Consider the following 24,913-nt stretch of genomic DNA (forward strand, 5'->3'; position numbering starts at 1 on the left):
CAGACGTGGGTCCATTTTGGGGTGCAGTGAGCCAGACAACCACCTCTGCCCTTCACTCCGTGTCCTGGCCAGCCCCAAACTGAAACTCCCTCCAGCCCCTCCTCCTCTGGGCTTTGTCCCTTTCCCGGGCCAGGAGGGCACCTGATTCCTTTATTTTCCAACCCTTTAGCTCTCACCTTGCAGGGGGGAAGGGCCCAGGCCATCAGTTGCCAGGAAACAGGGTGTCGGCCATTCTCTGTGTCCAGACCCCTGCACACCTGCCCTCTAGAGCTCTGCAAGGATCATACACCCTTACCCCACCCCCTAGATACTTAAGAACTGCCTAGGGGAAACTGAGGCACCCCCACACTATTCAGAGGAACCATTAAGAACAGTCCCGCTTAGTCACAGCAGGTTTCAGCCTCCAGCAGAAGCCCCCAAACTGAGGGCTGCCCTGAACCTCTGACAGTGGGACATGGAGGGTGGGGGGGAGGATTGGTCCCCAGCTGGAGTGAGGCAGGGGCCAGGGGCAAGATGAGCACAGTGGGGCATGGGGGGGGGGGGAGGGCTAGTCCCTGCTGACTAGAGCAAGACAGGGATGGGGGCAAAAGCACCGCGGGGCGGGACCTAGGGTTGGTCCCTGGAGCGAGGGAGGTGCCCGGGGTAAACGGCAAGTGCAGCAGGCCTGGGGAGGGGTCGAGAGGATCCCCCGCCCCGACCCACATAGAGCAGGTGTCCCCCCCGCCCCCCCCGCCGAGCAGCGGCCAGGACCCCCCCCGGGGCGGTGACATCCCTGGCTTTGGCCCGGGGCAGCCCGTCGCGCAGGGCAGGGCGGCTCCGCTCGGTGCCTGGCAAGCAGCCTGCGGGGGGCGGAGAGGAGCCGAGCCCCGAGCCGGCTGCGGAGAGGCGGAGCGGGCGGGCGGGGAGGACGAGCCCAGGGTCCGGGCTGCAGCAGAGGCGGGGCGCAGGGGTCCCCCGCGGCGCCTGGCCGGAGCCTGGTCTCAGCCCGGTGCGGCCCCGGGGAGACGCTGCGGTGCGCGCGCGGGGCCCGGGATCGGCGCGTGCGGCAGCGGGGGAGGCGAGCCCCGGGCTGAGCTGCGGGCACCGAGCGCTCCCCGCCGCCTCCAGCATGGGCAGCCGCCAGCTCTGCCTGCTCCTCGCCGCCTGCGCGGCCGCCCAGCCGCTGGACCCCCGCCGCTGCCCGCCACGTAAGTTCCGCGGCATCTGCCCGGCTCCGCAATGCGGGACGAGGCGCCGCCGCGGCCCCCCCAGCCCCGCTGCCAGCCCGGAGCAGCCCCCGGCTTCCCTGCCCTTTCCCAGCGCCCGGTACCCAGTGAGCTCCCCGCTCCCCCGCGGTATAGACAGGGAAACTGAGGCACCGCGAGGGGAAGGGACTTTCCCAAGGTCACCTAGCCAGGTGGCGGCAAGGTCAGGAATAGACCCCCGGAGCCCTGAGCCCGAGCCCCAGGGCTCCTTCCCACGCTGGGATCAATAGTTCTTGTGCCCTGGATCCAGCCCAGCCCGGCGGATGCAGAGCGGCTGGGCCCACCCCATTGCAGCACCTGCCTGCGCTCACTGCAGTCCTGAGACCAGCAGCCGGAGACAGGCTCGTCCCCAGCTCCATCCCTGCGGAGCTGCCCTGCCCAGCCCAGAACTCCCAGCAGCCCACCTGCCCCTGAGCGTGCACAGCCCCTGCACCCTGTCCCCCTCCCCAAATTACTTCTCCACTGGACCCCGGAGCAGCAGCTGCTGCTGCAAAAAGCATCCCTGGCAGCTGAAGGGCATGGGGGTGCCCAGCTGGTGTCGTGCCCCCTGGGTGCCCATGCAGAGCGATTTGGGCCCTGGCTGCGTCCAGGTGCTGTGCCCTCTCGGTGGAGCATGGAGCCCGCGTGCGAGGTCATTGCCATGCTGGCTGGAGCGGGGCTGCAGGGGACACAGGGCAGCTGCCAGGGCCTCTGCTGTGAAAGAGGCTCCAGCAACACGCCTTTGCTGCGGGTGGGGACGGGGGCGCTCAGGAATACCCCCCAGGGCAGGATCCTGGGCCAGTCCCCCGGAGACAGGGTGGCCGTGTTCTAGGGCAGGGCTGGGCTGGGCTGGCGTCTTCCTGACCTGCCGCCTGGCACTGCGCTCTGGCGCATGGGCCGGATTTTCTGAGCTGCTCAGCCCCTGGGCCAGGCGGCTGCAGGAGGCCGCAGGGTGCTGCGGAGGAGCATGTGGCCAGGGCTCAGCAGTCCTGTCCTGGCTTGGGGCTGCAGGATGGGCGCAGAGCCCCCTTGGGTTCCTCCCAGCTGTATGGCTGTGCCATGCTGCCAGTGCCCCCTGCCCCCCTCAGGGGTTGTGCGGAGTCCTGCCCAGAGGCTCTGCTGATGCCTGGGATGCTGGCAGGTGGCTGGGGGTCCCAGGATTGCATCTGGGGGGGGGGGCACAGCCCCTCTCCCATAGGGATGCCTGCTCTGCCATAGCCCAAGAGGCTCTGGGGCGTCACTTGCCAGGTGTCCCCAGGGAGAGGCGCCCAGGGGCTGTGGGTGCCACAAGGAGTCTCTGCAGAACACAGTAGGGCTGGCTGGGGTTGCACACCCTGGGCCCCTCACTGGGCTGAAGTGACCTACCCCAGCTGCACTGGCTCCCCCCAGGACGGGAGGATTAGATTCAGCCTGGCCCTGGGCCTGTCTGACTCCCTGGGCTCAGCTGGGGCAAGGTGGTGGCATGGAGAAGGGCTGGGTACCCGAGGGCAAGGTGCCTTGGTGAGGGGCCCTTTGCCCCTCCGATACCCAGGCTGTGAGGCTGAGGGGTGTGAGCACAGGACGGGGAGGTGGGGAATCCTGCATTCAGATTCTGGCTCCAGCACTGACACCCCCCATGTCATGGGGTGAGGGCCATGGTTCTGGACCCCCCCCCCCAGCCTTTCGTGGCGGGGGGCTGAATGAGGAGCCTCCATCTCTGCTGGGCGCCACCCTGAGCCTGTGCAGGGCCCTGGGTAACTGCCCCGGCTGCTCTCCCACCTGTCTGTGCCCCAGCCCAGCCTGGCCCCTCCCCACAGCGAGAGGAGAGCGTGCAGTAGGGTCCCCAAAGTGCTGGAAAATGGGGGAGGTGAGCACAGCTCCTGCTGGTCCTCCCGAAGCCCCTTGCTCTGCTGGTGAGCTGTAGCCCAAGGCAGCTATCAGCTGGGGCGCAGGAGAGGGGGAGAAAGAGGCTCGCCAGGTAGGTGCCCCGTGGGATCCGGCCTGAGGCCAGCGCATCAGCCTGTGTGGGGAGCCTGCTGGGGCTGCCCCATCTGATACTAGGCAGGGGCTGCCTGGCCCCATCTGGAGCCTCCAAAAGGCTTAACACCCTCCCAGCCCAGCCCTGGGCTCTCCCCTGCCTGTGCCCACCCAGCCCCCTGGCATCCCAGGCCTCACAAGTGCCCTGGGAGCGTGTTGGGTGCCCGACTGACACAGCAGAAACATGGGGCTTCCATCCCCCCCGCCAGGGTCTCCCCAGAGAGACCATGCAGCCGGTCGTGTGGCTGGTGCGGGCAGCCGCTGAGCTGCAGGGCGTCAGCTCTCTGCAGTGGGAGGGAAAAAGAGAGAGCGAGCAAGAGCAGAGGGAAGCCCGGCTGTCCCAGGGAGCCCAGCCGAGCTGAGCCACCCGGAGCCCTGTTTGGGGCAGACCCTTCCTGATCATTTGTTGTGCAGGCAGCAATGGTCAAGGTCTCTGGGGCAGGGCCCAAGGGCCACGCTCTCTAGCACCAAATGTCCCCAGGTTAGGCACCATCCTGCCCTGCCAGCTGCCGCGGGACCATGGCCAGTGTCACCGCTCCCCACAGCTGGGCTTTCCCCTCCTGCGTTTGGCACAGCCTCCCCCTGCCGGGTCCAGGTGCCTGGGAACAGCCAGCCTTTAGAGCTCACTGGGAAATCACAGTGAGAACATGGCAGGGGCAGCGTTCCCTGGGCATCGCAGCCCTGATGGCTCTGGGGTAGCAGCAGGGGCTAGGAGGAGGGATGCACAAATGCAGAGTAATCCATAGGTGTACCCCTGGTTCCCTGTACAGCAGATCGATCACTCACCGGTGCAGCGCCTCCTGCTGGCCGGTGTCTCACCTGCCACAGCCCCCCCATGTCCCTCCCAGACCCCAATGCCCTTTACCTCAGGGTTCTGCCCCAGCAGTACCCCTCACGCTGGGTCTCCCCTTCCAGGGGAACCCCCAACCCTCTACACCCACCCTGCCTCAGTGGCTACTGCCCGTCATCATCTAGCCCCCGTTCTCTGGGACAGACTGCAGTGTAATGGCCACTCATCCCTGGCAAGGGGGTAGGACCCACGGCCCCTGCTCAGCCCCGGTACCTCTTTAGGCCTTAAACAAGGCCTCAGCCTGGGGAGTTGCCAGGCTGGAGCTCCCCGGGTCCTCTTGCCCTTCCGCAGCCCTGCTCTGCATCAGGTACCCTCTTTTCCCAGGCAGCCAGGCCCTTCTCCCTCCAGGGCTGGAGAGAGACTCTGACCCAGCTCCTCCCTGAGCCCTTCTTATCAGGGCCAGCTGTGGCCTCATTAGGTGTGGCCCCAGCCGTGGCACTTCCCCAGTCAGCCTCCCTTTTCCCCCCGGCGCGGGGTAACTGCCCTGCTATACCCTGCGAGGCTGGATTTCCACCGACGCCCTGCCCCCTCGGGCCTCGAGCGCCTTCATCTCCAGGGCTTTGCAACGGGCCGTATTGAGCTGTAGGGGCCTGCGGCTGGACTCGTGTGCCTGTAGGTGCTGCACGGGTGGGTGAAGGGGTTTGCATGGCATGACACAAGGACCTGAAGGGGCTGGGGATGCTGGTGAACTGGGGGGACTAGATGGGTTGGGAGTATCGCACAGGCTCAGCCCCCAGGTTCCACGGGGTGGGGGTGGGAGCCTGGCCCACAAGCTCTGCTCTGACCCTGCACACGCACTAACTGAGTGGCCATAGGGGGCATTGGGGGGAGCCATCGGGCTACCTCTCCCCGCCAGGGTGGCATCTCAGCTACTCACCTGCAACGGACAGCTGCTGGGGACGCAGAGACTGTGAGCCGTTCCAGTCTCAAGCTGTCCTGTGGCCAGCGTCAAAGGAGTTAATGGGCCCCTCATGTCCAAGGGTCCAGCCCTGCCCCCGGTGGCAGACTCTGAGGCCAAGGGCTGAGGAAGGGGAGGGGGTCCCAAGGAAGGACCATGCCTTGTTGCTGCCCAGCCAGGGGGACAGACAGAGGGGGAAGGTCCCAGGGGCTGCAGGGCTCCGGCAGCGCGTTTGTCAGCTGGGGAGAGGTAGCAGGGCCAGGGCTGGAGCTGGGCCAGGCTGGGCAAAGTGGCTTTAACGCAGCTTCTTCCCTGCAGTGCAGTGTTACGATGAGCTGGTTGCTCCCCTTTACTCCTCGTCCATCGGTGCCTCCTCCCGCTACAGCATCTTCTACTCGTCCAGCTTCGCCCGGCTGCACAGTGAGTCCTGCCTGCCCGGGCCCGGGGAGAGCTGGGCCCAGCGAGCCTGCCCCAGCCACTGGGCAATCACTGGAGACCCCACAAAGCAGTGGCCTGGGTGTACACGGTGCTGGCGAAGGAGGGAGGGTCCCCACATACCCCAGAGCAGCGCCTGGGCAGAGTGGGGAGGTTAGTAGGGTTCCTAGGGGATCCCCCTGTCCGTGATGCCCCGGGGTCCCCGTCGGGTGGTGCGAGGCCCTGAGGCAGCTTGGAGAGCTTTACCCTGCTGCCCTCGGGCAGCTCTGGCCCCATGTCTGAGCTGAGCAGAGAGTGGAAAGGCCAGAGCTGCGGCTGGCAGCGGGGCTAACCATGCCCCCTGGGACAGGCAGCAGCGGCTGGTCTCCAGACCCCAGTGACAAGCAGCCCTGGCTCCAGATCGACCTGATGCAGAAGCACAAGATCAACGCGGTGGCCACGCAGGGGACGTACAACACGTACGACTGGGTGACACGTTACATCGTGCTGTACGGGGACCACCCCAGCAGCTGGAAGCCCTTCTTCCAGCTAGGGAGTAACTGGGTAAGGAGCCACTGGCGATACATCCGGGGGGGCTCCCATCGGTGCCGTGCCTGGCTCCAGAGCACCCCTGTCTGCACACGGCTCTGCGGGCCTGGGACAAAAGTCTATGAAATCGTGCCAGTCCAAACAAGGCAGTGGGACCTGCCGACTTTTCTGCCCCATGAGACAAGAACGAGAGGACAGTCGCTGACAGGGGGACATTCAAAACTGATCCAAGGGGAAACTCTCCCACCCGTTGGCCTGTGGAACTCCACACCACAGGACGGCGGTGAGGCCAAGAACTCAATAAGGCTTGAAGGTGGGCTGGCCAGTTCTACGGGCAGTCTGTGGTAACAAACGTGGGAGGGAGCGTCACCCCTCCTGCCCCAGGCTGATCGCTGCCTCGGCTGATCTGAGACCAGGCCAAGAGCTAGCGTGGGGGCAGATCCTCTTTCCTCTGAGGGGCTGGTGCTGGGCCCGGTCAGAGAGAGGCCACTGGCAGAGGCAGGCCTCAGGTCGGCTCCAGCCTCGGCTGGCCCGGGGGAGCGTGGTCACCCCGGGTGGGAAGGGGCTGGTGGGGGGCCCAGTCACCCCAGGGGAGGGGGGCCTGGGCGCGCTGCGTGGGCTGCGCTGACAGGGGCTGTTTCTCTGCCAGACGTTCTTTGGGAACGTGAACGAGAGCGGGGTGGTGCGACACGATCTGCATTACCCCATCCTGGCTCGCTACGTCCGCATCATCCCCACGGCCTGGAACCCGCGAGGCAAGATCGGCCTGCGTCTGGGCCTCTACGGCTGCCCCTACCGTGAGTGAGCGGGGCTCCTGGCCCCAGGCCGCCCAGGGGGGCCACTGGCGCTGGCAGGGCAGGGGGAGGCCGGCCTGCTGCTGCGGTGCGGGGGGCTTGGGGGTTTCCTAGAGAGCGAAAAGACTCTGAGCAATGGGCCTGGCTTGGCTGGGCGCTGTGTGGCACAGAGCCCTGGGGCCCCAGGCCCTGCTCAGCCCATCGGGTCTCGGGTGATTTGGGGCCCATACGGCTCCCCAGGAATTCAGCTCTGACCCCCCCAAGTCTTGCCCCACTGCCCCCAGCCCTCCCCACTGAGCCTGGGGACCTGTTCCCCTTCCTCCCCCGGCTGCCCCAAGGCTCCTGTCCCAGCTCTCCCCATCCCCTCCCTGCTCTGCCCCGACCCCTCCTCTCCTGCCCCACTCAGGACAGTTTCAATTTCTTTTTTTATTTGGAAACAAATCTGGTGACCAAAACACAAAAACAGCCCTGGGGAGCTGTAGACAGGGGCCATCCCAGGGCTGCCCTCGTGCCCCAGGGTGGGCCTGCAGGCTTCTGATCTCAGTTTCCCCAAAATAATTCACCGTCACCAGTGTCTTCTAAACAATCTTCCCCCCTCTTGGGATCTAATCTACTCAAATCTATCAGCTCCCCTTTCACTTCAGGGCTTCCCAGCCCTTCTGGGGAGCTGGGTGCCCCCAGTCCTGGCCCCCTGGCTTGGAGACTCTCCCTCGGTTTGGAGGTGCACAGCCCTCCTTCCTGGGGCTGGTCCAGGCCGAGCTCTCTCCTCCACAGCTCTCTCCTTGACTGGGCTGGAGTCACCTGACCACCTTGACCCTGCCCAGGGCGGTCTAATCACCCCAAAACCAGCTGGGGGAGCCTTGCCCCACCCCTTTTCCAAGGCTCCTGGGCCCCCAAAGGAACAATGGCCTGGGTTTTCCCTACACCTCCCCCTCAGATACCAACTCTTCCCTGGCCCATCTTCATCTCCCCCGGTGTCTGCTTTCCGTTATTCCAGACGCCTGGAAGAGGGTAACTGGCCCCTCAAGTGACCTTAAAGGGCCACTGCTTGTTATGGAACCCAGAAACCTCCTTGCTTGCTGGCAGTTCTGGATCTTTGGGCCAGGACTCCCGGCTTACAGCCCAGGAGCTAGCCCTTCAATCGGTACGGATCACGAACTGTTTAATCAACAGCCGATCACTGAGACGAATGCACAGCCCCAGCCCACAGCCTCTGCTCCGATTTGGTCCTGTGGATTGGTCTAGCCATGGGAACGCGCCTTAGCACTGTTAAATGTTTTACCCATTGGGAGCTGCAGGTTAGAATCCCCAGGCGTTACTCCAGCTCCGACATAATGGAAAATCCTACAGACAGGAGGAAATCAAATAGTGGTTGAAATAATGACTATGGCATGAAACTCAGGACCCTGCGCTCCTTCCTGCATGGAGCATCTGACACCACCTGGATAACCCGGCCAGTGACTCATGAAACTGCAGTACAGACCTGAAACAATTAGAAAACCATACGCCTGGCAGATGTTTGCAAACAGGCACCCCCGAGACAACTGGGAAGTCTTGTCTTACCTGGGTAGCCCGTTCCAGTCAACGAGAGACAGTCCGAGTCCAGGCTAGCGGGTTTGCTCTGCAATTAGCATGGCCCCTGGAACAGCCGGGAGCTGGGGTCGGGCCAGCCCATGCGATTCGAGGGAATGTTAAATGGGCTAGTTCCTGAGTCCTTGGGCTGGCGTTACGCTTGCCAGCTGCCTGGATTTCCAGTGGGCCACGTTTGTCTGGACTCTGTTCCAGTCTGGAGCTTATTTCGATTCTTAGGCCTCTCCGCTGCTCCCCTGGCAGGCCGGGGCTGGACTCTGCTAGGTGGGAATGCAGGGCCAGGGCTGTGAACTGTGGCTGGCAGAGCGCCCCCCACGACCGGCCTCGCTCCTATGGCTTGTGGCCAAGGAGCCTATTCTCTGCAGGGTCGGGCCCTGGCTCTGGCTCTCTGCAGGGAGAGTAGAGGCCAGGCAGAGGGGTGTGAGCAGGTTTGGCCAGTGCCCCAGGTGACGTTGGGTCTTGTCCCCCAGGGTCTGACGTGCTGTACTTCGACGGGGACGATGCCATCTCCTACCGCTTCCGCGGCAAAACTGTCCGCACTGTCCAGGACGTCTTCGCCTTCAGCTTCAGGACGATGGAGCAGGACGGGCTGCTGATGCACGGCGAGGGCTCCCAGGGGGACTACGTCACCGTGGAGCTGAAACAGGCCCAGCTCGTGCTGCATATCAGCTTAGGTGAGCCTGGGCCTGGCCAGGGTGCTGTGGGGCTGCTCAGTGCTGCAGGGGCACTGGGGATGGTGGGGCTTGGACAGGGGATGGGGGTTAGGAAGAGCTGCACAGTATGGGGGGGCAGATTGACAGGGGCTGTTCTGTACTCTGGGGGGAGTATTGTTGGGGGTTTGGGTGGCAAGATGGGGGTCAGCAGGGTCTGGTCTGTACTGGGGGAGGATTGGGGCCATGGGCATGGGCAGTGGGATGGGACTGGTCCATACTGGGGGAGAACTTGGGCCGTGGGATGGGGGTTGGCTGGGGCTGGTCCATACTGGGTGGAAATGGGGCTTTGGGGGTTGGGCAGCAGGAGAGGTGTCGGCTGGGGCTGGCCCATACTAGGGGTAGGATTATGACCATGGGGGGCGGGCAGTGGGATGGGGGTTGGCTGGGGCCGGTCCCTAGTGGGGTAGGATTGGGGCTGAGCCATACTGGGGCCTTGGGAGTTGGGCAGTGGGATGGGGGTCGGCAGGGGCTGGTCCGTACTGGGGTAGGATTGGGGCCATGGGGGGCAGGCAGTGGGATCGGGATCAGCAGGGGCTGGCTCGTACTGGGGGGAGGATTGGGGTCATGAGGGTTGGGCTGTAGGATGGGGGCTGGCTGGGGCCGGTCCATACCTCGTAGAGGGGTTGGGATGACCCCTGAGCGGCACAGGGCAGGCCTGGGGCCCCTCCCTGTCAGTCAGGTGACTGGCCGCCCTCCCCAGGCAGCAGCCCGCTGCACTCCAGTCAGGGGCACACGACGGTGACGGTGGGCAGCCTCCTTGACGACCAGCACTGGCATTCGCTGCGCATCGAGCGCCAAGGTCACCACGTCAACCTGAGCCTGGACGGGGAGGTCAAACGCTTCCGCTGCAACGGGGACTTCCAGCAGCTGGACCTGGACACCGAGGTAGAGCCTGTCCCGTGCCAGCGGGGCCGGCCAGGGGCACCGCTGCCCAGCTGGGGTGGCAGGGGCAGGACGGGGGGCCTGCTCCTTGGGGCGGCCTGGCTGGACACAGTGTTGGAGGGGAATGCCCAGCGCAGCTCTGCCCGGGCTCCCAGCCCTCTCCCAGGAGCAGCTGCTGCGGGGACGGAAGCGGCCCATCACATTGCTGTGCTGAGAACCGCTGGCAGCGGGGCCCAGTGGCCTCAGGCTGCGCCCGTGTGATGCCTTCTGAGCTGAGACCAGGGGCTAAGCCAGCGGCAGATCTCAGCCAGGCCCCTCCCTGCCCCCTGTGGGGCTTTGCTCTGTGCTGGAGGGGGCTAGCGTGGGATACCCCCGTCCCTGGGAGCCCAGAGGGATGCATCCCAGCCCCACTGGTGCTGAGCTCCACGTCGTTCCTCTCCCTGATGGGTAGGGGGCATGTCCCATCCGCACTGGGGCAGCGGTGCCCCAGACCGCTGGGGCTCAGCCCAATCCTGCTGACTCCCCACAGCTGTTCTTCGGCGGCGTGATCAGTCAGAAGAATCGGAGCCTGGTCTATCGACAGAACTTCCGGGGATGCATGGAGAACATCTTCTTCAACTGGGTCAACATCGCCGACCTGGCTCGCAGGAGAGCGCCCAACATCCGCTTTGAGGTGTGGGGCGCGGGCAGCCCGGGAGGGGTGGGAAAGCTCAGGGAAAGGGTTGGGGGCCCTGGGGAGTGCACATGGGGTCCTTTTGGCCTTGGCAGATGCTGTCCCAGGCACTCTGTGAGGCAGGCATCTCTGGCTGCCAGGATGAAGCTCAGTGACCCGAGCCCAGCCATGGGGCTAGGATTGCAGCTGGCCATGGGCCAGGAACTGGTTGCTCCAGCCCTCACTCATCCATCCCAGATCGATAGCGTGAGGTCGTTCTGGGCCTGGGGCCACCGGCTGCTGTCACCAGGCGACGGGTGCAAGCTCAGAGCGGGGGCCTCGGCTGCGGCTGCCTCATGGGTTCGGCTCTGGTGGCTACAGGCTCGAGTTCAGCAGACCTCTCGCTGCCTGGTTTGGATCTAGAGCTCATAGGAACACATGAAACCAGAGGCAAGTAACAGCCAATCACAGGAACAAGGTCCACTATCTCTTATCAGTGTAATGAAAGTTACTATCACAGTTAGGAGTCTCGCAGCTATCCCGGCACCAGTGATAGCTACAGACAGAGTCACATCCTCCTAGACAGTGTTCGGGGGTAGAGGGATGGTCCCTGCTGGATCCTCCCAGAGGAAGCTCAATTTTCCCACTCTGGGCACCCCCCTTTTGTAATGTGATTCTGCCTATACCTTCATGGACATGCGCAGAATGTAAGTGTCACCCCTCTTTTTCCTTATCAGTCTGGTGTCCCCATGACACTTAAGACCCCCGATTTCCATAGGTCGTGTAGGTCTCTTTATTCTCATTAGCACTGACACACAGCCTGCATTCTGTGGTTAAGAACTAAGAACCCCCAGACTGGGTCAGACCAAAGGTCCATCTAGCCCAGTGTCCTGTCTGCCAGGTGCCCCAGAGGGAGAGAACAGAACAGGGAATCATCAAGTGATCCATCGCCTGTTGCCCATTCCCAGCTTCTGGCAAACAGAACGTGTTAAGACACATGTTAGAGACAGATGTGTCTCTACTGCATGTCACAGAGTCCCCGGGCGATGCTCTGGAACTGCTCCCCATGAAGCCAGGCAGGACTCTGGGGAAGTCTCCTTTCTGTGAGCAGCCTGTCTGCAGGACACACAGCTCATACGGCTTCCACCTTCCTGGGTCTGACCTCGGAGCATTCAGCATCCTCTGCCCCTCCGTGCGCTTTCCACAGCGAGTCCGCTCATGCGGGGCTCCTGGGGAAGCCAGAGGGTCCTGCACCCCAACTTCGCAGTCAGACGGGACTCTCAGCCAGCCAGTAAAACAGAGGGTTTATTAGATGACAGGAACATGGTCTAACACAGAGCTTGTAGGTGAAGAGAACAGGACGCCTCAGCTGGGGCCATTTTGGGGGGCAGTGAGCTAGACAACCACATCTGCACTTCACACCACGTCCCCAGCCAGCCCCAAACTGAAACTCTCTCCAGCCCCCCCTGCTGTGGGCTTTGTCCCTTTCCCGGGCCAGGAGGTCACCTGACTCCTTTGTTCTCCAACCCTTTAGCTCTCACCTTGCAGGGGGGAAGGGCCCAGGCCATCAGTGGCCAGGAAACAGGGTGTCGGCCATTGTCTGTGTCCAGACCCCTGCACACACCTGCCCTCTAGGGCTCTGCAACGATCATACACCCTTACCCCACCCCCTAGAGACTTAAGAACTGCCTAGGGGAAACTGAGGCACCCCCACACTATTCAGAGGAAACATTAAGAACAGTCCCACTTCGTCACAACCACACAAATGAATAATCAACTAAAATCACTGGCTACACTCAGGAGATGGGCCCCAGACTGAAATGCTCCCCAGCGGCCCTGGCGGGAGGGTCCTGCCAGGCAGCCCAGCAGTAGGGATGTGCCCCAATTCCTGCTCTGCCACCCCTGCCCCTCCTGCCCCCTCGTGTTGCCCATGTGTGATGGAGATCAGAGGGCAGCCAGAGGCCGAGTGGCTCTTGGGAACCAGCCCAATGTAGCTGCAGGTCATTTGCTGCCTGGTCAGCTGGGTGTTTACAGGATTCTCCACAATCCTCCCGATGCCCCAAATCCAAGACGGGCCAAGGGGGCAGCGGTGCCCCCTGGGGAAGGGGGTATTGCATGTGGGCCCAAGGGAGGCCTCCTGCCTGACCCCGCAGTGCCCTGGCCTTGGACCCCTCGGAGCCTGCCCTGGGCCATGGGCTTCCCAGTTGTGTGGGAGTCGATGCTGTCACCCTGGCAACCCCATGCACAGCCCGGTGCCCTAGACAGCACCAACCCCTCAGCGGGAGGTTCGAAGGGTTCCTCTCGGCGCCCGGCCTGGAGCTGGCAGCAGCCTGCTCAGGCCAGGGCTGCCCCGGGAGCATCACCTCCCGCCCATCAGCCAGGGGAGCCTCTGCCACAACCCTGCCTCCCCCACCCCACCCCACCCCACAAGTGCAGCTCCCTGGCTAAGGCTCTGGGATGGAGAGACCCAGCTGGTCCCCTGCCCACCAGCTGGGGGCATTAGCGACTGGCTCAGGCTAATGAGGCTCCAGGCCCAGCTGTGATCCCTGAGAGCCCCAGGGCAGGGCCCACATGAATGGGCCTGGGCTGTAACTGCCCCACTCCCGCCCCGGACAGCAAGAGGGGAAGCAGCAGTGCCAGGGGCCTGGGCGCTCACCAGCTCTCGTGTGGTTATTCCCAGGGCCACGTCAGCCACTACTGCCAGGACCAGCCCTACATGCCCATCACCTTCGCTGGCATCAACAACTACCTGCAGGTGCCAGGCATCCCGCGCCGGAACCGCCTATCCGTCAGCTTCAAGTTCCGCTCCTGGGACACGGTGGGGCTGCTGCTCTACACCAGCTTCGCCGAGCAGCTGGGCTCCCTGGAGATGGTGCTGAGCAATGGCCAGGTCAACGTCTCCATTGCCCAGCCCGGCCGCAAGAAGCTGGAGTTCGCTGCAGGTTCTTAGCTTCCCAGGCTGGTCTGACCTGCTGCCCAGTGCAGCCCCTGGGACCCTCCCCCCTGCCCCCGTTAGCTCCCAGAGCAGAGCGTGAAGGAAAACAGCCAGGCTTGGGTTAGAAATGGCCAGTGCTAGAGAATCCTCCATGGCCCCGGTGCCTTGTTCCAACGGTTAATTACTCCCACGTTAACACTGCACACCCTTAAGTTTGTCTAGCCTCCACTTCCAGCCATGGCCCCGTGTCGGACCGTGCTCTGCTAGACTGAAGAGCCTGTTCCCAGATATCAGTTCCCATCTCGGCACTTACAGGCTGGGATCCCGTCCCCCCTTCCCCTTCTCTCGACCAAAGTGGGGCTGGGGGAGGAGGAGCTGGGGGGATGGCAGGGCCTGTCTCCCCATGGCCACTTGCTGGGGGTCTCAGGCCCCGGCGTTGAATCATCCTTCCAAGGGGGTGCAGGAGGTGATGGGAACCAGCAGCCTGTGGGCCCACGCGCACCCCCTCTCCCCTCATCCAGGGTATCGGCTGAATGACGGCTTCTGGCACATGGTGGAGCTGGTGGCGCGGGACGGCTCGGCCGTGATCACCATCGACGACAACGACGGGGCTGAGTTCCGGGTGGCCCACCCCTTCCAGCTGCGCACCGGGACCCAGTACTTCTTTGGAGGTGGGCGGCCCAGGCCGGGGGGGCAGCTGGGGGGGCAGGTGGCAGGCAGCACTCACCCCACCCCGCCCCTGTGTGTGTTCCAGGCTGCCCCAAACCTGCTGCCATCACCGGCTGCCTGTCGAACCAAACGGCCTTCCACGGCTGCCTGCAGACCCTCAGCGTCGATGCCCAGCCCGTGGAGCTGGACCTGCTGAGGCAGGAGCGGCTGGGAAAATACTCCAACGTGTTCTTCAACATGTGCAGCATCACCGACAGGTACGTGCCCGCCGGCCGGCCGGCCACACAGCTGCCTGACCCACGCCAGCAGCCGGGCTGCGTCTGCGCTGGGGGTTTGCCCCACTTCCAGCTACGGCTGCCCCAGAGCAAACCGTGGGGGAGTGGCATGGGCTTGTCCTTGGTGCCTAGGGCTGGGCCTGGAGGGAGCCGAGTTCGAGCCTCTGCCCCGCCGCCAGCTTTCAGCCACCCCGTTCTGCTTGGTTCAGCGTGAGCTGGTCGGGGCAGGACTTGTGTCTGCGCAGTGCCCGGCCTGACGGGGGGCCGCGGTCTCAGCCGCCATCCGTGCAGCGCTGCGGCCATTGATAACAGCTCTAAGCACAATTTGCCCTTGGGGCAGAGCCATCCTCTGAGAGATGGCATCCTTGAGGCAGGGTCTGGCTCTGCTGGGGCAGAGGACGGGTTTGCCTGGGCAGCTCTGCCGATGGCTGCACACCCTGTTCTCCCCGGTGTCCATGCACCCGGCCATCCTCAGCTGCATCTGTCCCCACCAGGTGCACCCCCAACCTGTGTGAGCACGGCGGCCGCTGCCTGCAGTCCTGGGATGACTTCACCTGCGTCTGCGACCTGACGGGATACAAGGGAGAGACCTGTCACAAATGTGAGCTCCGGCCCAGCCAGGGGGACGGGAGGGCTGAGGGCGGGTTCCTGGCCCCAGCTCAACCCAGCCCCCTGCTTTGCCTGTTCCAGCCCTTTACAAAGAGTCGTGTGACGCCTATCGGCTCAGTGGAAAAACGTCTGGGAACTTCACCATCGACCCTGATGGCAGTGGGCCCCTCAAACCCTTCACCGTCTACTGCGACATCCGAGGTAGCCGGGTGGGGAAGGAGAGATGCCAAAGACTCTGGCAGGGCCTGGGAAATGGGGCCTTTCCCATCTAGGGGGCGCTGACTCTGACCCAGCCCCAGGGTGGGGGCCTGGCTGGCTCAGGGGGGCAGGGAATGGGACATGGGTTCTTTCCCCTCTAGGGGGCGCCAGCTCCCATCTGGCCCCAGGACAGTGGGATGGGCTGGCTCAGGGGGCAGGGACTGGGGCACGGGGCCTTTCCCCTGTAGGGGGTGCCAGCTCTGACCCAGCCCCAGGCAGTGGAGACCACATGCAGCACCTATGTGGTGGGGTCTCAGCCCAGTTCCTGGAGGGCCGGTGACGGTGTCCATTCCAGAACCAGGCCCGAGAGTGACTGCCCCCTGCCTGCAGAGGGGCCCTCGGGGCAGCCAGGGCTGAGGCCCATTGGTAAGGAAGGGGGTTGGACCTTGTCATGGTGCCCCCATTTCCCCCTGCCCTCTAGTGATGCAGGAGAGAGCCAGAGGGAGGGGCTGGGGTAGAGGGGCCAGGGGCTCCCAGGCTGTTCCCTCGCTGACTCTGTCCTTTCTCCCCGCGCGTTGCCCCCAGAGGATCGGGCCTGGACAATTGTCCGGCACAACCGGCACTACGCCACGCGGGTGAGGGGCTCCAGTCTGGACCGGCCCTTCCTGGGCGTGGTGGAGTACTGGAACGCCTCGTGGGCGGAGGTGGAGGCCCTGGCCAATGGCTCCGAATACTGCGAACAGCACCTGGAATTCTCCTGCTACAGCTCCCGCCTGCTCAACACGCCCTGTGAGTGCCACGGGGCGCTGCCCTGCCCCTGGCGGGGAGGGAAATGGGGGCTGCTGCCCGGCCCCTGGCAATGGGGGCTGGGGGGGCTCTGCCCCACCTCTGGGAGTGGGGAGTAATTTGGGGGTGCTGCCCTGCCCCTGACAGAGGGGAGTGGGGGGCACTGCCCCACCCTGGCAATGGGAGATAATGGGGGGGTGCTGCCCTGCCCCTGGGAGTGCGGGGTGCTGGGGGGGCACTGGCCTGCCCCAGCAGTGGGGAGGGGAGGGTCATGGGGTGAATCTCATGGTCTCTGCACACCCACTCCGCACCTCCCGCCTGGGCAGGTGCAGCCTGGCCCCCTGGGCTGCTCTCTGTCCGGTTGCAGAGGTTGATGCTCCCCCAGGACGGAGCTCGCTCCCCCAGCCCCTTAGCCCAGCTCAGCCCTCCCCCCACCGGCAGGCTGCTCCCCCCTCCCCCCGCCTCACCCACGGCTCCGTCCCCTCCTCCAGCCGGGCTGCCTTTCAGCTTCTGGATGGGCCGCCACGACCAGCGCCATTACTACTGGGGGGGCTCCCCGCCGGGCGTCCAGCACTGCGCCTGCGGCCTGGACAAGAACTGCGCCGACCCCAAGTACTTCTGCAACTGTGACGCCGACCACGCCCAGTGGTGAGCCCCTGGCGGGGCTGGAGCATGGGGTGGCTCTGAGGCACTCGTGGGGGCAGTACAGGGCGGAGGTGGGGTGCCTGGGGAGGGGGTGCCTGAGGTGATGGGTGCAGGGTGGGGGGGGGCCGGTGGAGTGGGGCGGTGCAGGGTGGCCAGCGGGCTGGGGGGTGAGTAGGCAGCAGTAGTGGGGGGCAACTGAGTGGGGGCGGAGCAGGCCGGGGCAGTGGGAGGCAGCCAGCTGGGGGTGGGGCAAGGGGGGGCGTGGAGCAGGGGGAGCAGTTGGGGGTGGACAGTGGGGGGCGGAGAGGCGGGGCAGTGGCAGGCAGCCAGCTGGGGATGGGCAAGAGGGGCAGGGGTTATAGAGCAGGCTGGGGCAGTGGGGGGCGGAGCAGGGGGGGCAGCGGGATGCAGCCGGCTGGGGGTGGCAAAGGGGGGCAGGGGCGTGGAGCGGGGGGGGGGGGGGCTCCTGTCCCTCTCTGATCCCTGCTCCTTCGCCCCGGCTCCGGCTCCAGGAGGACGGACAAGGGGCTGCTGAACTTCGTGGACCACCTGCCCGTCACCCAGGTCGTGGTGGGAGACACCAACCGCTCCCAGTCCGAGGCCCAGTTCCTGCTGGGGCCTCTGCGCTGCCATGGAGACCGTGAGTGCCCGGCGGGGCGGGGGGCACGGCTGGGGCCCTCTGTCCTGCGGGGGAGGGGCTGGGCCCGGGTCACCCCCTTGCTGGCTCTGCGGGGCCCGGGTCTCACCCTGCCCTGGTCTCTTTCAGGGAACACCTGGAACACCGTCTCCTTCAACAAAGGCGCCTCCCTCCTCTTCCCCACCTTCCTGGCCAACCAGAGCCTGGACATTTCCTTCTACTTCCGAACCACCGCCCTGTCCGGGGTCTTCCTGGAGAACTGGGGCTGCAGGAATTACATCCGCATCGAGCTCAACAGTAGGGGCTGGGCGCGGGGCCGGGGAGTCGCAGACGAGATCTTCCAGAACTTGGCTGGAGTAGTGAGGGGGCTGCGGGTCGGGATTGAGGGGCACCAGCAGGGCTGTCAGAGGGTGACCGGGTGGGGTCCGGGGCTGGGATTGCAGGGGCTGTGGGTCGGGATTGCGGGGCACTGGCAGGACTGTCAGAGGGTGATGAGGTGGGTGGCGAAACTGGGATTGCAGGGGCTGCGGGTTGGGATTGAGGGGAACCAGTGGAGCCGTTGCAGGGTGACAAGCGGGGGCCAGGGCTGGGATTGCAGGGGCTTTGGGCAGGACTTCGGGGGGCCGGGAGCCCCCGAGAGCTGATCTCCCCTGCTTCCCCAGCCACCAGAGACATGGTGTTCGCGTACGACATTGGGAATGGAGACGAGAACCTGACGGTGAGATCCCCCGTCCCCTTCAGCGATGACGAGTGGCACCAGGTGAAGGCCGAGATCAACGTGAAGCTGGCGCGGCTGCGAGTGGACAAGCTGCCCTGGGTGGTGCGGCTGGCCCCGCCCCAGAGCTACGTCCGGCTGGAGTTCGACAGGCCCCTCTACGTCGGTGAGCGAAGGGCAGAGCCTGGGGCCCCTTCCCCAGCCCAACAGCAAATACGGGATGCTCCAGCTCCTCTCCTTAGAGACCGGGGCTGCCCTGAACCCAGGAGTCCTGCAGCTGGCACGGCAGGTTTAGCGCCAGGCTAAGGGCCTCTCTGGGCTGCCCTGGCTGCATTGCTCCTTAGCCAACCGGTGGGGGTGTCCTGGCATTAAAGAGTGCTCTGCTCAGATCTGTAACCAGCCCCAGGCCAGGGCCCCATTAGTGTGCCAGGCCCTTGCCCCCCTTTCTGCAAGGGGGAGCCCTGCAGCTGCGAGAGGAGCCCTCAGGTTCCCCCACTGCCCAGCAGAGCCCCTCACCCCATCCGATCCCTCAGCCTCATCTCCCTGGAGCTCTGGCAACTTCCCTCAGTCATTGCCGGGTCTGTCTGAGAGCAGCAGCCCAGCCCAGCCCAGTCCCCCGCTTGCCCCTGGCCTGGGGAGATGGTGATTAGTATTTTTTCACTAGGAGGGTGGTGAAACACTGGAATGCGTTACCTAGGGAGGTGGTAGAATCTCCTTCCTTAGAGGTTTTTAAGGTCAGGCTTGACAAAGCCCTGGCTGGGATGATTTAACTGGGAATTGGTCCTGCTTCGAGCAGGGGGTTGGACTAGATGACCTTCAGGGGTCCCTTCCAACCCTGATATTCTATGATTCTATGACCCAGGGGGAGCGGTGCATCGCCAGAGGGGAACCAGAGTCACTGGGCTTTTCAGACAAGAATTCCCACCCAGCTTTCTGCACACCCTGGGCTCCTAACATCCCCCCATGAGTCCCCATGGACCTCCCTTCATTCCCCCCCTAGGTTCTGTACCCCCTTTCCATGCCCCTCTGCAGCAAGGTCCCCCTTTCCTCCCCCCCAAGTCGGGGCCTCTGGGTGTCTCCTTTTTCTCTCCCCAAAGTACCTTGCTCCCCTCTGGTTTGGAAGCAACGAGCACAGGCTGGTGCCCCCGCATGGAGTGACTCTCAGTAGGCAGTGAGCAATGGGGCAGGGCCGGGCCTGGCCTCCCCTCCTGCCCGAGCACTGCCCTGGGGCCAGGGGATTGCTAGGGGTTAACCGTGTGGCACCCAGCTGTTTGTGGTTTTGTTTGATTTGATCCCCAGAGAGCTGCAAGGTGTGTGACCCTGCGGCTGTGCTAGGCAGCTGGCAGGGGCGCCATGCATCCCCCTGGGGCCCCCTTTTCCCAGAATCCCCCAGGTTCTGACTGTTCCAATGGAGAATGTTCCCTGGGCGTTGGGAACTGCTCAGATGCGGTGTTCAAACGTTACAACCGTACAGACAGAAACACAAGCCAGCCCCAGAGCCCACATTCCCCTCAGCACTTAGAATCTCAGGGTGGGAAGGGACCTCAGGAGTCATCTAGTCCAACCCCCTGTTCAAAGCAGGGCCAATCCCCAATTTTTGCCCCAGATCCCTAAATGGCCCCCTCAAGGATTGAACTCACAACCCTGGGTTTAGCAGGCCAATGCTCAAACCACTTCTTCAGTCTCAGAGCAGCACTGGCTAGTGGTGAGAGCGGGGGGTTGGGAGCCAGGACTCCTGGGGTCTCTGCCTAGCTCTGTTACTGACTCCCTCTGTGGTGCTGGGCACGTCCCTTTGTCTCTCCGTGCCTCAGTTTCCCCGTAAGGTGAGAACCGGGGCCTCTCCTGGGGGCCGGGGTGTTCCCTGGCTCTGAGCCCTGAGCAGGGATGCTAGCGAAGGGTGAAGGTCAATTTCCCTGGGGGAGTCGGTGCTTTGGGGCTCTGCCGATCCCCCCTTGGGGCCACTGAACCCGTGGCCTCGGGGTCGACCGTCCAACCCAGCCTGGCAGCGCAGGGCCCACGGTGGGGGCAGCCGCGCCGCTGGCTCATCCCGGGCGTGACGCGCTCTGTCCCGCGGGCCAGGCTCGGCCGAGCACCGGCTGCGCCCCTTCCTGGGCTGCCTGCGGGCCCTGCGCGTGAACGGGCGGACGCTGAACCTGGAGGGCAAGGCCAACGAGACGGCGGGCGTGCGGGTGAACTGCACCGGCTACTGCCAGGACCCGCGGGTGCCCTGCCAGAACAGCGGGCTCTGCGTGGAGCGCTACAGTCACTACACCTGCAACTGCAGCCTCTCCGCCTTCGACGGGCCCTTCTGCAACCGCGGTGAGTCCCACCGCCCGCCCAGAGGCCGGGGTGAGGGGCAGGGCGTGCGGGGTCAGGGCTGCCTGCCCACAGGCCAGGCTGAGCGGAGCTGTGTCGAGGTTCCTGTAGCACAGGCCCAGAGGGCCAGCAGTGGGGCAGACTGTGCTCCCCGGGGTGATCCCTGGGGGCGTGGGGGGGCCCCAGGGGGATCCTGTATCCAAGGGTGCTGGGGCGCAAGGGGGGGGTTGTGGGGCACGTAGCTGCCCCCCACCTCAGGCCAGGCCCCCTCACTCCCTCCGTGCCCCCCACGCAGACATCGGCGCCTACTTCGAGCCGGGCACCTGGGTTCGCTACAACATCCTGCCGGCCGAGCTCTCGGCCGCCCGCGAGTTCGCCAGCATCGTGAGCCAGCCGCTGCCGGGCTACAACCTGACCAGCGAGGAGCTCAGCTTCAGCTTCCGCACCAGCACCGCGCCCGCCGTCCTGCTCTACGTCAGCTCCTTCCGCAGGGACTACCTGGCCGTGCTCATCCGGGAGGACGGTGAGAGCCCGGGGACCTCAGGCCGGAGCCAGGGTCCCCCCACACCCTGCCCGCTTGGGGCCGGAGCCAGGGCCCCCCACACCCTGCCTGCCCGGGGCCGGAGCCAGGGCCCCCCCACACCCTGCCTGCCCGGGGCCGGAGCCAGGGCCCCCCCCACACCCTGCCTGCCCGGGGCCGGAGCCAGGCCACTTCCCCCCACAACCTCAGACTGGCGTCGCCCCCTCCCCACCTTCCCTGGGTCTTGGCCCAGAGCTGACGCCCCCTCCCTGTCAGGGATCCTCAGGCCCCGGCGCCTTACAGGGGGGTCTAACCGTGGAGCCGGCCCCTCCCCGCGCTGGGTTCTGGGTCGCTCCCAGCTGGCCCCTGCTCATCGCTCTGGGCCTTGCCTCGGCAGGGAGCCTGCAGCTGCGTTACCAGCTGGGCACCAGCCCCTACATCTTTCCACTGACCACCACGCCCGTGACGGACGGGAGACCCCATCGCATCAACATCACCCGCGTCAACCGCACACTCTACACCCAGGTACCGCCGGGCGGGGCCACGGGCTGGGGCCAGGCCTGCCTGGCAGAGACCCGCTCCAGGGGCCGCGGAGGCAGGGGGGAGGTGGGTGCCAGGCAGGGTTGCTGTGATCGGGGGGGACATGAGACTTTCTGGCCGGCGCTGAGTGGCCGGACCCCAGATTGGCTCCCGCGAGGACGTGCTGAACGGACACAGTGAAGCTGCCGGGTCGGTGGCTGAACGGGTTTGGGGGGCAGCAGGCTCGGGGGGGGGGCTGACCAGGCCTCTCACTCTCACCCCAGGTGGACTATTTCCCCGTCACGGAACAGCAGTTCTCCTTGTTCGTGGACAGGAAGCTGGACTCACCCAAGAACCTATACCTTGGGCGCGTGATGGGTAAGCAGGGCCCTGGGGAACTGCCTGTCCTCCTCCACCGCCCCCAGGAAACTACCCTGCCCCCTCTGCCCCCCCATTGGGAACTGCCCTGCTCCTTGGCAGCTCAGGGCCCCTGGCTGTGGCCACCTTGAATAGACTGGGAACCATTCACCTGCGCCCGGCTCGTGGAAGCTGAAACCCCTAACCAGCCTTATGGGGCCAGGGTAGCCTGCTCCCCCTCCCCACTGGGGGAGACCCCTGGCCCCTCCCAGCTCTGCCCCATTTAACCCCATCCTGTCCGTGCTTCTGCAGAGACAGGCGTGATTGACCCCGAGATCCAGAAGTACAACACGCCTGGCTTCTCGGGCTGCCTGTCGGGGGTGAAGTTCAACAGCATCCTGCCCCTCAAAGCCATCTTCCGCCCCAGCGGCAGGCTGGTGCCCTACAACATCAAGGGGGAGCTGGTGGAGTCCAACTGCGGCTCCATGCCCCTCAGCATCCTGGACATCCCTCCCGAAATGGACCCCTGGTACATGGGCACAGGTAGGGAGGGCTCGTGCCAACCCTGCCCATCGGCACTGGGTTCTCGTCCCAGCTCTGGGAGAGGAGGGGGGGTTTGAGTGGGTTAGAGGGAGCCAGGACTCCTGGGTTCTAGTCCCAGCTCTGGGAGAGGAGCGGGGTCTTAGTTGGTTAGAGCAGGGGGTGGGGAGCCAGGACTCCTGGGTTCTGCCCTGCAGCACTGGGGGGAGCTGTTCTTGCCGGGCAGCCCGGCACCAGCCCCAGCCAGCAGCGGGAGGGCTGAGGGCAGGTCCGTGGCTGCAGCATCCTGGCCCCACCACCTCCCCGTGGGTGCCTGTGGGCTGGGGGGGGCGGGCCTGTGCCATGCACCACATATCAGCCTAGCAAAGGCAGTGACCCCCAAAGAGCCTGCCCCACCTGCCCACTCTCCTGAGGCTGATCCCGTGGCCCTGCCCCCCCGGCTGACCCCCCCAGCTGACCCCCGGCCATGTCTCTCTTGCAGAGTTTCCCCACGTGCACGATGACGGCTGGATCGGGATCGTCACCGGCTGTAAGTGACTTGGCCGCGCGTTGGATCAGCCGGCAGCAGGGCTGGGTTCTCTCTGCCGGCTGCCGAGGGCACCCGCTCTCATGCCAAGGGGCTGCCCGCAGGGGTGGCTCGGGGGAGCGGGGCAGGTGAGAGGAGGACTTGGTTCTGGTTGCACGGGGCTGGGCCCATAGCTGAGCCGGGGGAGGTCGCGGGCCCAGCCCTCCAGGGCCCAGCCTGGCTCGGGTGCCCCGCCGTGCTGCGGCAGGGGAGAGGGCTCAGGCCGCGAGACGCACTCACGGCTGTTTTCCTCCTTCCCCGTAGTTGTGACCTTCTTCCTGCTGCTCCTGGCCGGGCTGCTGCTGCTGCTGTATCTCCACCACCACCGCTACAAGGGCTCCTACCGCACGAACGAGCCCAAGGCCGTCCAGGACTACCACGGCCCCAGCAAGCCCCTGGTCCCACACAAGGACCAGAACCTGCCCCAGATCCTGGAGGAGGCGAAAGGCGAATAGCCACCGGCTGCGGGGGGAGGAAGGGGTTAATGCCTCTGGCGCTGGCCCCTCCTGCTCGGTGCTGGGAGGGGAACGAGCGCTGCCGGCCCCAAGGGGCCAAGCAACCCAGGACTGCCAGAACCCAGCTTCCGGCTGGGGCACCTGCTCCTTCCCCTCCCGCTGCACCTCCCCTGCCCGCGCCACTCTGGGGGCTGCCTGGGGCCGAGCACCGTCTAGCCTGGGAGCCCCACGGGCAGGGCCCACGTCTCCCTCCTGGCTGGCGCGGTAACAACCCCCCTGCCCTGCGCACCGAGTGGAAGGTAGGGGCCACGCAGAACAACCCCCTGCCCCGGTGCCCCTGGAACCAGCTGCTGCAATCTCTCCTGCCCCCCCACGGACAGGACGTCAGCCCCGGGGGGTGATACGGGCCGACCCCGAGACGCCATCTGCGCCCAAGCCTGGGCAGTGAGGCACGTATGGGGGCTGCCAACCCCCCGCCCCTATAAACTCCACCGCAGCTTCCCCTTGGAGGAGACGCGGTTGTGCCAAGAGAACCTGGGCGGGGCAGCCTGGCCTTCCGGGGGGCCGGCTGGCGATGCTAGCAGCTACATTTCCCGCTTGTTTGCTCGCTTAGCAAAAGCCGTGAAGTGACCCATGCACTATAGAGCACGGCCAGCGAGCGTGTTCTGCGCCCCGGCCGCAGTCTGCAACGGCACTCGCTCGTGCACGCCCCCTCCCCCCGCACTTCGCTGCTCTCGTACAACCAGGTAAAGATCTTTGGAGTCTTTCTACCATTTTTGTTGCTGACCAGTCGCTGACACACACTGCGTCTTTTTATTCTGTTTGTATAAAAAACAAAAAGCAACCAGGGCGGCTGCGTGGGTCCTGGGGCACAGGCCAGCGTGTGCTACGTCTCTCCCAGAGGGTCAAGCCCTGCTGAGAGCAGCCGACCCCGGGACCGCCCCAGTTCACGCGCTGGGGCAGCCATGCATGGAGTGACCCAAAGGCCTGGCCTTGCCGGGCGTTTTATTTGGTACAGCTGTTTTGTTGACTGACACATGACGATGTGCAAATAAAGGCAGACTGACAGAGTGCAACACCCCCAGCCTCCGGTTCGCTTGTGCAGCAGAAGGGGTTTTCCCTGCCGAGGGACCCTGTGTGCGCTGGCAGTGAAACGGGCCCCTTTGCCAGCAGGGGGCAGCGTCCTGCTGCTGCTGCCTACGGGCATGGGGCAGATCTAGAGCCAGGCCTGGGGGGGTTGGGAGTGGGGCAGGTTACGGGGCTGCTTCCTTGAACCAAGGAAAGCTCAGAGCAAGGTCCAGGGGGAGAGAAGCAGGAGCCTCCCCCTCCCAGCCTCTGCTCTCTAGGTCCGGGTCTGGATCAGTGGAAACGGCCCCCCGGCAGAACGACGCTGTGCAGGGCGAGTGCTCCTCCCCCTCCCTGCGGCTACTGGTGGGGCGCTAGTCACTGGAGTGCCAGGTAGGGCAATGCCCCTGTCCCCGCGGGCACAGAGACAGAGGTCACTGAACGGGGCCAGCCCCTCAGACTATAGCCCCGTTCTGTGCCCAGCCCTAGCACCAGGTGCCACTGTGCCCCCCACCCCTACTGCAGT

At 65.1% G+C, this 24,913-nt stretch overlaps 1 protein-coding gene across 1 annotated transcript; it reads left to right on the forward strand.

The window, feature by feature from the left end:
* The first annotated feature begins 1,030 nt into the window (after positions 1–1,030).
* Positions 1,031–24,400, forward strand: CNTNAP1 (contactin associated protein 1). The gene is made up of 24 exons (XM_048829927.2): positions 1,031–1,187; positions 5,306–5,407; positions 5,772–5,965; positions 6,600–6,747; positions 8,805–9,008; positions 9,748–9,932; positions 10,459–10,602; positions 13,262–13,523; positions 14,038–14,187; positions 14,271–14,442; positions 14,955–15,061; positions 15,151–15,270; positions 15,853–16,056; positions 16,545–16,701; positions 17,211–17,338; positions 17,465–17,632; positions 17,998–18,216; positions 20,130–20,369; positions 20,662–20,889; positions 21,284–21,411; positions 21,690–21,783; positions 22,075–22,305; positions 22,784–22,831; positions 23,132–24,400. The coding sequence occupies exons 1-24, from the start codon at positions 1,109–1,111 to the stop codon at positions 23,320–23,322; spliced, it is 3,903 nt and encodes a 1,300-aa protein (XP_048685884.2). The 5' UTR covers positions 1,031–1,108; the 3' UTR covers positions 23,323–24,400.
* The last annotated feature ends 513 nt before the right edge of the window (positions 24,401–24,913 follow it).

This window comes from Caretta caretta, chromosome 27, assembly GCF_965140235.1.
Source record: "Caretta caretta isolate rCarCar2 chromosome 27, rCarCar1.hap1, whole genome shotgun sequence".
Taxonomy (NCBI): Eukaryota; Metazoa; Chordata; order Testudines; family Cheloniidae; genus Caretta; species Caretta caretta.